Below are 14,614 nucleotides of genomic sequence, written 5' to 3'. Positions count from 1 at the left end.
ATCCCGGTTCGCCCAAATTTTGTTTCTAGGTTTGTCAGCACCATACTCGTGCTCGTGGGTTTCACCGAAGTGGTAAACGTCTTAGACCTGCATTACTTCGGGCTTTCCTCCCACATTAAGCTGACACGCCGTGATATAACTGGAATACTGTTAAAAGTGGCGTTAAACCCAACTGACTGACTGACTCACTCACAAGAAAAGCGGCTAAAAGCAACGTCGATCGTACGATTCCGACTGTATCACGAGCATCTGTCTGTGAATCACTATCAAACAGTGATGAAACAAGACGTACGCGAAAGGTGAGCGTATCCTGTCCCACCGGTGGCACCCGTCACGAACACATGCAAAGGCAAGTCAATTGATCACCAAAAAATACACGGGAACATATGGTAAGTCAAACGATGTCGTTTGGATTAATATCAATATGTATCGTTCAGTTTAGAAATGGTCAAAAGGACTAACTTGTCATCAACATAATTTTCAAAATAATTTCATGGCCCAAATGTATTTATTTTTGTTTACTATTCATGAAATTGCATGTCTTAATCACAAAAAAAGAATTCCTACCTGACCACCAACCACGTGAAATATGAACAACTATCATTTCTCTGAACATCCAGCTACTGCGTACAAAGACAACACAAAGATACATCGTTTGAAGTTTCAACATTTAAATAATACAGTTTAAGTAAGGTATATATAGTAATCCGGAGACTTCACGCTGATCATGATTCTAAGATGATATTCTGTTTCTTTAAATAAAACAGGGGCAGTTTATGGTGAAAACGTTCCCTCATAACGCCGAAGTCTGGGTTCAAATCCGCATATTGAACCACCACAACCACCCACCTACCCCATCCCACCCCCGCCATGTTTTCGCTGGAAGGTAATAAAAAAATCGCCAAAACACATTTTCTTTGAATCCAGGCAAAACGTATATTGAAGAAAATCCGCATATTCAACCACCACAACCACCCACCTACCATTTCCCACCCCGCCATGTTTTCGCTGGAAGGTCATCAATACTCCCCAAAAACACATTTTCTCTGAATCCAGGCAAAACGTATATTGAAGAAAATGCGGCATATATTCTTTGCATCACAGCGTGGGGACAACGACATAGAACCATGTAATATTTAGTATGCTGGTATACTATGAAACCGGACAGTACAATAAACTGTTCTTTGTGTAGAATATCCTTAACCATCAATAGGCTGTTGTAAGTGAGTTAAAATTTATCGTCGCATCGGCATCATTTCAGCAATATAGCGACCTAGGCTATTGTATCGCTTGGCGTATTGCACAAGACTGCTTTTTTCATAAATTAACTGTATTTCTATATGCCATGCGATGTCGCTGACTAGGAACCTGGTTAACTATCTCTAGGTCAAGGCTACTGGATCTGAATGTCACCACGATCTTAACATAAATAACAGTCAGAAATTGATTTGTCTCGGAGGAACGTTTCAACCTGATGCAACCAATCGATCAGATATCGCAAGAAGCCAAATGGGGAGTGTTCTAAAACACATTTCGTTTAGCCACAGCCACCGTACACAGTGAAACCTGGTTTATCCGAACTATAGTTAACTTGATACGTCTTATGAGGAATGAATTTGGAGGGGGCAACGTAGCCTAGTGGTTAAAGGTTTCGTTCGTGTCACCGAAGGCCCAGGTTCGATTCCCACATGATACAACGTGTGAAGCCTATTTCTAAAGGCGGCGTAAAACTATCATATATACTGAACAACAAAAGTTCCTGTGACATTAAAAAAGATTTAATGCAATGTTATGTTTTTTACCAAATCTGAAACAATTTCGGTTTGCAACAGATAAAAGACTGCTTTAATTGTTCAAATGGTTTAATTTGCCATACTGACTTCAGAAAATGCGTGATTTCATTAAAAAAAACATGAACATGCCAAAATGTCAATTTACAAATCAATAGCGTGTGCGTCCACCTCTGGTTGCGATGCAAGCAACACATCTTCGTCTCATGGAATGGACAAGGCGTCGAACAAAGTCCTGTGGGATATCTGTCCATATCTGCTGGAGCATGTTCCTGGAGTGCCTGTGGAACACGTGGTTGACGTCAAAGGCGTCGATCCATCTCATCCCACAGGTGCTCGATTGGTGAGAGATCAGGGGAGCGAGCCGGCCAGGGAATGACATTCAGGTTGTTTTGTTAAAGAGAATCCTGAACAAGTCGAGCAATATGAGGCCGGGCGTTGTCATGTTGAAAGGTAATGCCTGGGCCATGACGATGCAAAAACGGTAGAACAGGGCCGATGATCTCGTCGCGGTAGCGCTGTCCAGTGAGATTTCCCTCTACCACTATCAAACGGGTGCTCTGTCTTGCTGTAAGCCCACCCCATACCATAACGCTGCCGCCCCCGAACCGATCTTCTTCCACGACATAATGATTGACGTAACGACATAATAATTGACGTTACCTCGACGTCGGTACACTCGAATCCGTCCATCGATGTGGCTGAGGTGAAAACGAGACTCGTCAGTGAATAAAACTTGTCCCCACTGCATGGGCGTCCAGCGTAGATGATGTCTGCACCACTGTAGACGTGCTTGACGGTGGTTTCCTGTCAAAATGGGACGTCTGGCGGGTCTTCTGGCGACAATTCCTGCACATCTGAGGCGACGACGTACGGTTTGTGAAGATATTCGTCGAAGGCCAGGGATGCTTCTTGCAGTCACTGTTACTGGCTGGAATCCTTTTCGTAGGTGTGTTGTTCGAATCCAGTTGTCTTGTCGATGCTTGGTTACGCGTGGCCTGCCACTCCGAGGATGGTTTCTGACTGTATTCGTCTGTTGCCAAAGGTGGCATAAACACCAAATGGTGCTTCTGTGGACATTAAATTGTCTTGCAACATCAGGTTGACTCGATCCTGCTTCAAGCATACCAATGGTTCGCAGATGCTCATTTTCGGACAGGCGTGGCATTTCGTAATGTTGAAAAATTGCGTAATTTTGTTGTTTTTCTGAGTGGTAAACAAATGCATTATGGAATCCCATTAACGCACATGTTTTTATACCCATTCTTGGGTAGTGAAATGCATGGGGATTGCATAAAAGTCAACATTTGCATGGAATGCATGCTTTTCTGTAGCAGTTGCGTTTATGTAACTTGATTCCATACATGTACTACAATATTGAAAACCAAACTTTACTTGTTTGAAAAATATACTAAAATATTGGTGTCACAGGAACTTTTTTTGTTGAGAATAGTATTACTCATAATAGTATGCCCAAGGGTAAAATTCCTTCTCGGTACAATGGTCTTTAGCAACCTATGTCTAAACATAACGACTAAACGAGATGTGTTTCAAGTCTGTGAGATTGTAAACACTAAATTAAATAAAAGGGACAAACTTTTCTTCCCATAATCATAAGACATCTCTACTTAAAGGAGAGTCTTTATAACGATTCTGACTAAATCATAAACATGTGTTTATGAATGATATACTGATAATACCCGATGGTATCTTGTAGAGATGTCTTATAATTCTGGATATGGGTTTTGTTGATTTTGGGGGACAATCTATAATTCAGAGTTGCGAGTAGACTATGCTATATCTTATTTCGTAAGAATGTACAATGTAGACCATCGGCCAAATTCACAGCATACAAGTAGCCCAACTGTACACAAACACAAATCTAAGAAATACAGACCATAGGTTGGTTGTTTCATAAACGTATTGGCCTGATAAACGTACATAGCATTTTTAAAAATTATCTTTACATTAGATTAACGCATTAAATGTAAGCAGTGTTCAATTTGGATAAATAACGAATCTTTTAGGAACATATCTCTCTCGTAACGCACTGTGTTTAGAACAAATCAATATAAAATGGTATTCACCCTCCACAACATAAATATCGCTGGACAGCTATGCCATATATCACCACGTGTCATTATAATACAAATTGCTTGAGTGCGTTGGATTTAACGCCTCTTTTAATAGTATTCCAGTTATATCACGGCGTGTCAGCTTCATGTGGGAGGAAAGCCCGGAGTGATGCAAGTCTCAGACGTTTACCGCTTTGGTGAAACCCACGAGCACGGGTATGGTGCTGACAGACCTAGAAACATAATCGGGGCGAACCGGGATTCGAACCCACAATCATAGGTTTCTGACGTGCCAAAGGGACGCAACTCTGCACAGCGAATCGCGGCGCCTTCGACGACTGGGACACCCGTGCCACCTCAAATTGCTTGACGACAAACTTATGAAATACGAGACCTTCAAGGAGACTGCCATGTAACTGAGCCTATTGCTCACGTGACATAGTCAGGTGTAGCGTCATGAAACATCGGTGATGTAATATCGTACTATTATGAACTATCGAAATATTATATGACGACATATTGCTTGGTCTGACCAATCAGCTGAGTACTTGTGCACTTGTGCATTTACTACATTATAATAATACGTCAAACTTCACATTGTGTGGAATTATCATTATTAAAAATTATTTAACCTAACATATTTCACATATTTGCATATCTGCACTATTTGAATACTGGGCCGCAAACGTATGACAATGGCATCCTAACATGAAAGTGTATGGAAAGGTTCATTGAAGCTGCTCTGGCCAAGCTCAGATATGCATTCATCTATACTTGTCGTAAGCGTCGACTCACGGGATCGGGTGGTCAGGCTCGCTGACTTGGTTGATGCATATCATCGTATCCCAATTGGGTGGATCGATGTTCATGATGTCAATCACTAGATTGTCTGGTCCAGACTCGATTATTTACAGACCGCCGTCACATAGCTGGAATATTGCTGAGTGCGGCGTTAAACAACAAATAAACAAACAAAATCATAAGTACAACGACATACAGTTTCTATAATCAAAACAAGCCTCTGCTTAAAGCAGAGTCCCTTGTACGATTCCGACTATATCATGAACATGTATTTACGAATCACCATTGTTTTGTCGCGTATGTTTACAAAACGTCTACCTTGTAATCATTGAAAGTTAACAAAGCCACTTTTTTCCCAGCCTCGTTTTGAAACAAGCATTATGATAATACAAACGAAATTACGCCATCTTCATTTTTGTATGGCTATTTTAGAATCATCTGCCAGAAAATATTAAATAAGTGACTACGTTCTCTGCGTCAGAGATGGAACACGATCCACGCATTGCTGTCATTTTATCCATAAGATATTTTAATCTAACTTTCATTTCACTGGGAAGAGATTTTGCAATTGGGGATCTGATTCCCCAACACTAGTCAACGAGGTGTCTTGCTGAAGAACTGCGGTAACGGCTCTCCTGGGGTATACTAACGGTACTATATGTCTTGTTACTGTTACCTATGGGTATGCTGCTAAACGTTTGCACTAGGCGCTATTCACATAACTAGCAGGGGTAGTGTTATAATCACTTGTGTGCACAAGGAAAGGTGGTGATGGGTGAGTAGTGGGGGCGGAGGGGGGGGGGGGGGGGGGGGGGGGGGGGGTTGGGCTCTGGCCTTGGAGGGTGGGTGCTGTGGCGTAAGGTGTTGTTGGATGTGAAGCTTAGACACTGTGGTGTGGTGTGGTGTGGTGTGGTGTGGTGTGGTGTGGTGTTATGTGGTTGTGGTTGTGGTCCGTTGTGGTCCGGTGTGGTCAATGGAATAATGTTGGGATGGGGTGTAGCGCGTTGTGTGTGCTTTAGAAGGCTGTGGTGTACCATGGCGTGTTGGGATGTGCCTTAGAATGTTGGGGTGGGGGTTGTGGCGTGTTGGGGTGGGCTTTAGAATGTTGGGGTGGGGGTTGTGGCGTGTTGGGATGTGCCTTAGAATGTTGGGGTGGGGGTTGTGGCGTGTTGGGATGTGCCTTAGAATGTTGGGGTGGGGGTTGTGGCGTGTTGGGATGTGCCTTAGAATGTTGGGGTGGGGGTTGTGGCGTGTTGGGGTGTGCCTTAGAATGTTGGGGTCGGGGTTGTGGCGTGTTGGGGTGTGCCTTAGAATGTTGGGGTGGGGGTTGTGGCGTGTTGGGGTGTGCCTTAGAATGTTGGGGTGGGGGTTGTGGCGTGTTGGGGTGTGCCTTAGAATGTTGGGGTGGGGGTTGTGGCGTGTTGGGGTGTGCTTTAGAATGTTGGGGTGGGGGTTGTGGCGTGTTGGGATGTGCCTTAGAATGTTGGGGTGGGGGTTGTGGCGTGTTGGGATGTGCCTTAGAATGTTGGGGTGGGGGTTGTGGGGTGTTGGGGTGTGCCTTAGAATGTTGGGGTGGGGGTTGTGGCGTGTTGGGATGTGCCTTAGAATGTTGGGGTGGGGGTTGTGGCGTGTTGGGATGTGCCTTAGAATGTTGGGGTGGGGGTTGTGGGGTGTTGGGGTGTGCCTTAGAATGTTGGGGTGGGGGTTGTGGCGTGTTGGGATGTGCCTTAGAATGTTGGGGTGGGGGTTGTGGCGTGTTGGGATGTGCCTTAGAATGTTGGGGTGGGGGTTGTGGCGTGTTGGGATGTGCCTTAGAATGTTGGGGTGGGGGTTGTGGCGTGTTGGGATGTGCCTTAGAATGTTGGGGTGGGGGTTGTGGCGTGTTGGGGTGTGCTTTAGAATGTTGGGGTGGGGGTTGTGGCGTGTTGGGATGTGCCTTAGAATGTTGGGGTGGGGGTTGTGGCGTGTTGGGATGTGCCTTAGAATGTTGGGGTGGGGGTTGTGGCGTGTTGGGGTGTGCCTTAGAATGTTGGGGTGGGGGTTGTGGCGTGTTGGGGTGTGCTTTAGAATGTTGGGGTGGGGGTTGTGGCGTGTTGGGGTGTGCTTTAGAAGGCTATGGTAGGCATTGGAGAACAAGACAAAAGTCAAGTTTTGTTAATGTCGAGCAATATTCCAGCAGATCCACCCTTTTCGGTCTACATTTCACAACTTTTGAGGTACAATCGAGCAGGTTCTGTCTTCGAAGATTTCAAAGAGCGTCATACGCCTCTTGCTCAAAAGGTGTTTAATTAGGGTTCATAATAAGTGCATTTATAATGCGCCAGAAGCCATTCACCAAGTGGATGCTCATAGCGCTACACTATTATTAACCCGGTCAATGGATCAGTGAGCACTCGATTTTCATTCTCACCTCCCTGGGGAGTATACAACCCAAGCTGCCTGTAAGGCGCTGGAAGGTTAACAGCCAGATTACCATCTCATCATACCGGGTACCCACTCACTGCTGGGTGAACAGAGGCACATTTCGAACAAAGTCACTTGCCTAAGGAGGCACCACATGTGGTACATGTGCTTCAGTGTGGGGCAGGAACGAAGCCCTAGAATCTCTCAGTCAAGCTGCTTAACGTGGTCACCCATCCAACTACTCTCCGAGACCGACGTTTCTTAATTTTACCTGATTTGTGATCTGTGCGCTGTGCACAGGACCACGTGCCACCACAAATTACAACATTCAAGGCATCAGTGAAGCTTTCAACAAATAATGGAACACAAGGGGAGGACATTTCCAAATTTGACGCATCAGTGGCCAAAATAAGGTCCGATGTAATTCCTTATTTTGTCTTGCACCATATGTTCAGGTAAACACTTGACTCGTCTCTGCATGTGTTTGTGACGAGTGCCACCGATGGAGCAGGATTAGGCTCACCATTTCGCAAACACCTGGCGTCATCACTATTTGATAGTGTTACCAAACCAATCTCCACACTACAAATGATGTATTAAAACCTCATTTAATTCGCTATGTTGTATTTTCTTTTGTAAAGGGAGAGCGCTGTTGTTTAGTTTGCTGTGGAGCGTGGTGTTGTTGGCTGTCGAGTGTTGTGTTGTTGGCTGTAGACTATGGTGAAATTTCCAGCAAAAGTTTAGGCTGGATATTTAGTGGTGCAAGAATGTTTATGTATCTCTAACGCATTGTCATCACATCGGAACCAGCTTTCATGTGAGGATCGCTCATCATTCCTGATTCGCTGCCCAGCCCATCTGGGAAGCTTGAAGACTGTCGTCGCTGGGTGAATATATATTATTGTGACTAACTTTTGCTATACCACTGTATTTGTGTATTTGATACTGACCCCTGCAATCATATGATCTATTGCCATTTGGGTATTGTACTACCACTCTATTGTTTACTGCCATTGTATGCTGTGTAGTAATTTGTATTGATTTGTAAACCTTGTGAATTTTGTAATGCAATTGTTGATTGTATACCATTTGTTGGTTGGTTGTTGATTTCACACTAAGCTCTTTTACGCACAGATGTCAGAGTTAACATGTTGTTTCAATTTGGGAATCGACACGTAATATGGGTGGTGTAAAAATATTGGTTTGGGGTGGTGAGTAAGAAATAGGTTATGGTCTGTGTGATAAGAACGTTCTTTATGTTCCTATATTGTTTGGAGTTTCGATGGGTTGGGCAGATCGAGTCTTTGGTGTGTGATGAATTTGCTTGCAATGTGCTTGGCGCGGTGTGATGAAGTACGGTGTGGTGTGATTCAGTGAGTCGTATTTTGTGTGACTTCTTGCATTGAAACTATTAACGACATAGTATCATATGAGTAATCAAAGCCTAAGTGAGTGAGTGAGTGAGGTTTTACGCCGCTTTTAGCAATATTCACGCAATATCACGACGGTCAACACCAGAAATGGGCTTCACACATTGTACCCATGTCGGGAATCGAACCGGGGTCTTTAACCACTAGGCTACCCCGAAAGTCCCTCAAAGCCTTAGACTACATAATGTGAGTCATCCTTTTTCTGAATTCTAGGAAACAGTAATCAATAAACAACGGATATAATCATAATCAAATGTTGGATATAAACATACCACCTGAAGGATCACAGCCCGCTGTTTCATCAACTTAAATGGCCAAATATCGGATTTCTTTGCAGTGTTATGTCCAAGACGTCATCGGAATGTGTGATGCACAACTAAAACAGAAGTTTCCTATTCTTAACTAGTCGGATAACCTCCAAACGAACACTTCATGTATCGAATAAAAAAAACATAAACAATCTCCTTTTTCTAATCCTTACCACAGCCTACTTTCGAAGAGGTAGTCTTTCTGTAGATGCTGCAAACAGCTCTCCAACAAAAGAAAAACATCAACGACATTTGGCGATTTCTTTAAAAACGTGTTGCTGTATTGTTATCTAGAAGATCGTGACTCCTTGCGCATCTCAGCGGCGGGCTTGGGGATGCGTAGGTTTGACATTGACATTGGCAATGATTCATACTTGTTCAGTAACAGTGGGTGGTCATCGCCTATAAGGCTCTGTCGGCTTCAAGATCACACACGTTTTAATGCCCACATGGTTACATGTGACCAGTAGATCTGATGGAATGCCAGGTGCCGATCAGTAGGTGACATGGCTGTGATTCAGCTCTGATTATAACTCCTTCTTTTATCATGATACAAATTTTACACAATTGTTTACCGTCATCATTCAATAAATGCACAAACATGAAAAACAATAATACATAAACAATAAATTTCCTACCATTGCAGTGGAAAAAATATTGTTTTTATGTTGGATAATAAATGTCACTGTTGGCCATTTTTGAAGGTATTGTCATTTGTTATTCATCTTGGTCAACACGTTTTTCTCATGTAGCCTCTTGCATATTCATAATCATGGTATATTCACCCACTTGTATTTACCGGAGCCAGTTTGCCCGTGCACCTCGCCGTAAATACGCTTTAGGTCATGTGATCTCCCAACAACAGACCTTAACCTTCTTAAAAGGTTTTTTTTTGTTTTCAATCCAATCAAATGACTTGTTCTATGCCGACCACGCATCACGTGAAACCAGAGCACGAAGGTAAAGGAAGGTCGGCTGGAGTTCTATTCTCATGAAATTGGGTTATGGAGATTGTTTTTAAAGCCGTTCAAGCACGTGAACAGGTCAGGGTCAGGTAATCATAATCGATATGAAATCATTTGGATATTTTAGCCAATCCGGTTCGATATTTAACACCCGTATTAGGAGTTGGCGTGGGTTGTCAAGGGTGACGCTCTCAGTGTACGTTCTGATTGGTTTACGTGAATCTATGAACCGTTGCTGGTTGGTTGGTCTTGGGAGACTTAGCATGTGGGAAGGGCTTAGAAGTTAAAAGCTTTATGTACCACAAGGACAACGTTACGTGGGTTATGTTCAAGGTACCTAAAGGACCAGTCAGAAAAGGTTACAGTCGTACACGTGATGGTCGGTCTCGTGCAGCTTTTAAGGTCGATTTTAATATAAGAAGTATAATATATGTGACTTTAAACGTCAATATTGCGTGTAGAACATAGAAGCAGATTGTAGGTGACATTGCCCTTCAACTTTTGTACAGTGCTTAAAGGGAAATTCATGTTTGGAAAAGATATTTATCTTTTCACAACGAGTTTATGTTTATGCGAACAAAAAAAATGATACATTTTGGCGTCTGTGTTTAAAAGTCATTGAAAATGTTTGTTTCTGTTGTTGTCGAATTACAGTGAGATAGATTGACTGGTGACTCATGTTATCAATTATGGTAAATGTTTATATAAATTTACTGAAATTAGTTACAAAGTGTGATTAATGTATCTGCATCGGTATGGTGTTTGGGGAACGTTTAAATAACTGACTAGTTTTCCTGAAACAAATATTTTGATTTTAAAGGTTAATTTCATGGCGTTGCTTAAACTCGTTTCTCTGAATATGACAAATTAAATAGTCAATACAAGGACATAGTCAGTCTAGATTATCCGCTGAAACAGATTCCATTTGGCAAAATAACTGTGAAAGTTTTATGAATGGATCACTGGAAATCTGTGATGACACCAGGTGCTCGCGAAAAGTGTAAGCATGTCCTGCCCTACCTGAAGAACCCACCACTCACACAATGTGCATAAAAAAGGAAGTATGTATTGTCTGACGCCACGCTTGGACGGCGTCCTGTAAACAAACCAGACAATCAAGTGATCGATGAACCAGAAAATCCGTGACACTATAGAACATTTACTGAATTTGTTGAGACTAATAAAAACGATAGTTGATTTTGAATTATGTCTGCTGTGTACAAGTGCAGATCGAGATTCTGCTGCTTATAATTAATGAAAAACGTTTAACAAATTAATGTATTCCTTTTGCATCAGAATGGATGCTGCTTGTTTAAAGAAGGTGTTTGAAAACCGTACGCCGCCATTTCAATAATGGTAGCATCAGTCGCAAATGTTGTCACCAAGACAACGCAATAATATTTGTTGTTTGTTTGTTTGTTTGTTGTGTAGTCTGGACCAGACAATCCAGTAATTGACATCATGAGGATCGATCTACGCAATTGGGATCAATGGCATGCATCAACCAAGTCAGCGAGCCTGACCGACCACCTGACCCGTCATTCGCCTCTTACGACAAATATAGTCGCCTTTAACGGCAAGCATACAATACAAGCACGGATCCTATGACATTGAAAATTATAATCGTGTAGGTTGTGAGAGCTGCCACGAGTAAACTTGACAATGACTTTCAAATAGATTATGTGTGGGAGAATCGCAATATACGCTGACCATATCAGGGATATTATTTCTGCGCAGCCACTTGCTAACAGTACATAACCTTCTTCACGTGCAAACAAGCCACGTGTTTCAAAGAAGAAATGATATTTTGGGCTGATAAATAGGATACTTTTATGGTGTATTAGTCAGTTAAAAAAACTGAAGACACTAAATTTAAAACGGCAATGATATATGATTATTTATAGTTGCTTGTCTGTAAAGGAGTCATATGGATAGGAACATAATGTATTTAACATAATTTATATAATTGAACAGGTTCCTAAATGGTACTAAATATCGCAAATAATGAAAGACTTACTGGAGCCTTTATGAAAATATTACCATGGGTGAAGAACATTTTAATAAAAGCGACAAAGCACTTTCCGTAGTTACAAGCAATCGCGAATCGATTTACGATTCCCACTACAGCAGGATCATGTGATTATGAGGTGTTCGCGAAAATGTGAGCGTAGCTTGCCCCAACGGTGACATCCGTCACAAACACACGGAAAGGCAAGTCAATTGTTCACCTGAAGAAACACGGGAACATAGGGCATAGGACATCATTTTTTGTCCCGGATGCGTCAAATTAGGAAGTGTCACCACATGTCTATCAAAAAACATTTTGAAAGCTTTGGTAAGGCCTTGAAAGTTGTAACCCTGCTCAAACAAACATCCAACAAAAATGTAATGGCATCCTTTACCTTTTTGTCAACAAGTTTCTGCCATTTAAGATTATATCAATAGTCGAATCGTGTAAGTAACGTATAGTATTTCGTTCAAATGTAAATAAAGAACATCAGCAACAGAGAATAATCAATCTTGATTATCTGCCGAAACAGATTCCATTTAGAGTAAAAGTCAAAATAATGATTACAATTTATATGAATGGATCACCGAGCATCAGTAAGGACACGGGAGGGGTATTAGAGCATGTCTTATTCTACTGGTCGTGTTTGTCTGTTGCCTCAAGGAATATCACGTCAAATGTCTATTCAAGAATCGTTGCTTTGTCGACAGCATACACGACACAAAGTGAGATACAGTGAGGGGGTCCAGCAAATGTACCTCTGTATGTTTGTACGTGTTCTCTTCAAAGGTGAGATGAGGTGAAATGGGGTTTAACGTTTTTATAAGATTATTAAGAGTATTGCTTACTTATATAGCGACATGCACGTGTGTGTGTGTGTGTGTGTGTGTGTGTGTGTGTGTGTGTGTGTGTGTGTGTGTGTGTATGTGTGCTTGTACTAGCACTCAGACACAATATACTGACTCCGAGCCGACCAGTCCTTGTTTTGACAGGATAACAACAAGTACCATCTTTTAACGGCTTTTGGTATGACGCGGCAGGGGATCGAACCCCGGACCTTCCGCTCTCCGGGCGGACGCTCTACCACTAGACCACGGAAGCGGTCTGCTCTCTTCAAACATGACGGCGTTGCCAACACAATGCAAGGCGTAAGGGGAAAGACATTACAGAGTCGAACAACTATACCTCAGTTTGTTTCCGGACAACCTTAAAGTTCTGAGCTAGCTATCATACATGAGATGGTGGAGTATGTTGCTTTTAATTTTCAAAATAAATCCGTTCGAGCTCCTGACGATGCCGAAGTGCCTAGATCGTTGGTACAGAAGGCGGTATAGAAGATGGCGTAAAAAGTGAAGAAGAAGAAATCATTTGCTTCTCAGACAATTCTTTCTTGAAGGTTTGGAAGAGGATGAAATCTGACAGTGCCAGTTCTGCTAAGGATGTTCAAATTAGTTCAAAGCAACAGTCATGGATTGCAGACATGGCGACAACAGAGGTATGTACAGGTGCATTGTCGTGGTGAAACAAGACATTTTTGATGAGTTTTCCTCAATGTTTAGCCTTCTCACGCAGTTTTCATAGCATATTATTGGTCATTATGGACTGACCTTTCGGGAGTTAGAACACCTGTGGGATTACTTTAATATCCCAGAAAAATGAAGGCATCGCCTTCTTCAGCTGATGGAACAGACTTTGCTTCCTGATGGAACAGACTTTGCCCCCTAATGGAACAGACTTTGCCTCCTGATGGAACAGACTTTGCCTCCTGATGGAACAGACTTTGCCCCCTGATGGAACAGACTTTGCTTCCTGATGGAACAGACTTTGCCTCCTGATGGAACAGACTTTGCCTCCTGATGGAACAGACGTTGCCCCCTGATGGAACAGACTTTGCTTCCCGATTGAACAGACTTTGCCTCCTGATGGAACAGACCTCCTGCCCCGGAAGAGGAGACGTTAGACGTTTCCGCTGTTGTAGGTTCTGGCAGATAGTGGTGAACCCAAGACTCGTCTTTAGTTACAAATCGCTCAACAAAATCAGTTGTGTCTGCTTCAGAACGACGAACATTCTCGCGAGATATGCTGAACCTGGAGCGTTTCTGATGAAGACTCATAACCCTGGGAACCCAGCGTGCTGAACCTTTGTCGTGCCAAGTTCATTCCTCAGGATGTTCTCAAACCACTCATGAGATGTGCTTACTGCATTGGCTATGTAACGTGCTGTGAGCCGTCGATATCCCATATCCATAATAATAATATGTATTTTTTCCCCCTAAGTGGTGGCAGTTGAATGTCTTTGTGATCTTGGATCAAATTCGGGGCTATTTCTTCCCCTCTTGATCTACGCTGCCCACCTCTTCATAGTGACAAAGGTAGAAGTGCTATCCCCTAAAGTGGACACCATGTCCGCATGGGTGGCATGTATGTATGCATGTATGTATGTATGTATGTATGTATGTATGTATGTATGTATGTATGTATGTATGTATGTATGTATGTATGTATGTATGTATGTATGTATGTACGTATGTATGTATGTATTTCAAATAGACTAACAATAAAAATATGTAGTTACTTTTTTACACATCCCAGTATCCCAAACAACAAATGCGTGTATATTCTGAACCTATATGTGTAATGAAAAAATAGTGGACACTGCACCGCCAATCTCCCTCTTGGTTCCATACAGACCCGGTCACTACAAACAAGTGGAGCATTACGAATACACTCTCAGGAAAACATAAGTCAACTTTTCACGTTTCGACACCAACCGGTCCAGAGGTGAGGTGAGGTGAAATGGGGTTTAACGTCGCGTCCAAGGTTATTGCACTTAT

General features: G+C 42.5%; 1 protein-coding gene across 1 annotated transcript; it reads right to left on the bottom strand.

The window, feature by feature from the left end:
* Positions 1–5,681: 5,681 nt before the first annotated feature.
* On the bottom strand, positions 5,682–13,894 carry LOC125378720 (formin-like protein 20). The gene is made up of 2 exons (XM_048394664.1): positions 13,538–13,894; positions 5,682–6,779 (listed from the first exon to the last, which is right to left on the bottom strand). The coding sequence occupies exons 1-2, from the start codon at positions 13,892–13,894 to the stop codon at positions 5,682–5,684; spliced, it is 1,455 nt and encodes a 484-aa protein (XP_048250621.1).
* Between the last annotated feature and the right edge of the window lie 720 nt (positions 13,895–14,614).

The sequence above is a fragment of the Haliotis rufescens genome, unplaced genomic scaffold (assembly GCF_023055435.1).
Source record: "Haliotis rufescens isolate VD_foot unplaced genomic scaffold, xgHalRufe1.0.p SCAF_13, whole genome shotgun sequence".
Taxonomy (NCBI): Eukaryota; Metazoa; Mollusca; class Gastropoda; order Lepetellida; family Haliotidae; genus Haliotis; species Haliotis rufescens.
Note: the sequence above shows the minus strand (reverse complement) of the source record. Positions and strands in the feature narration are given on the sequence as shown.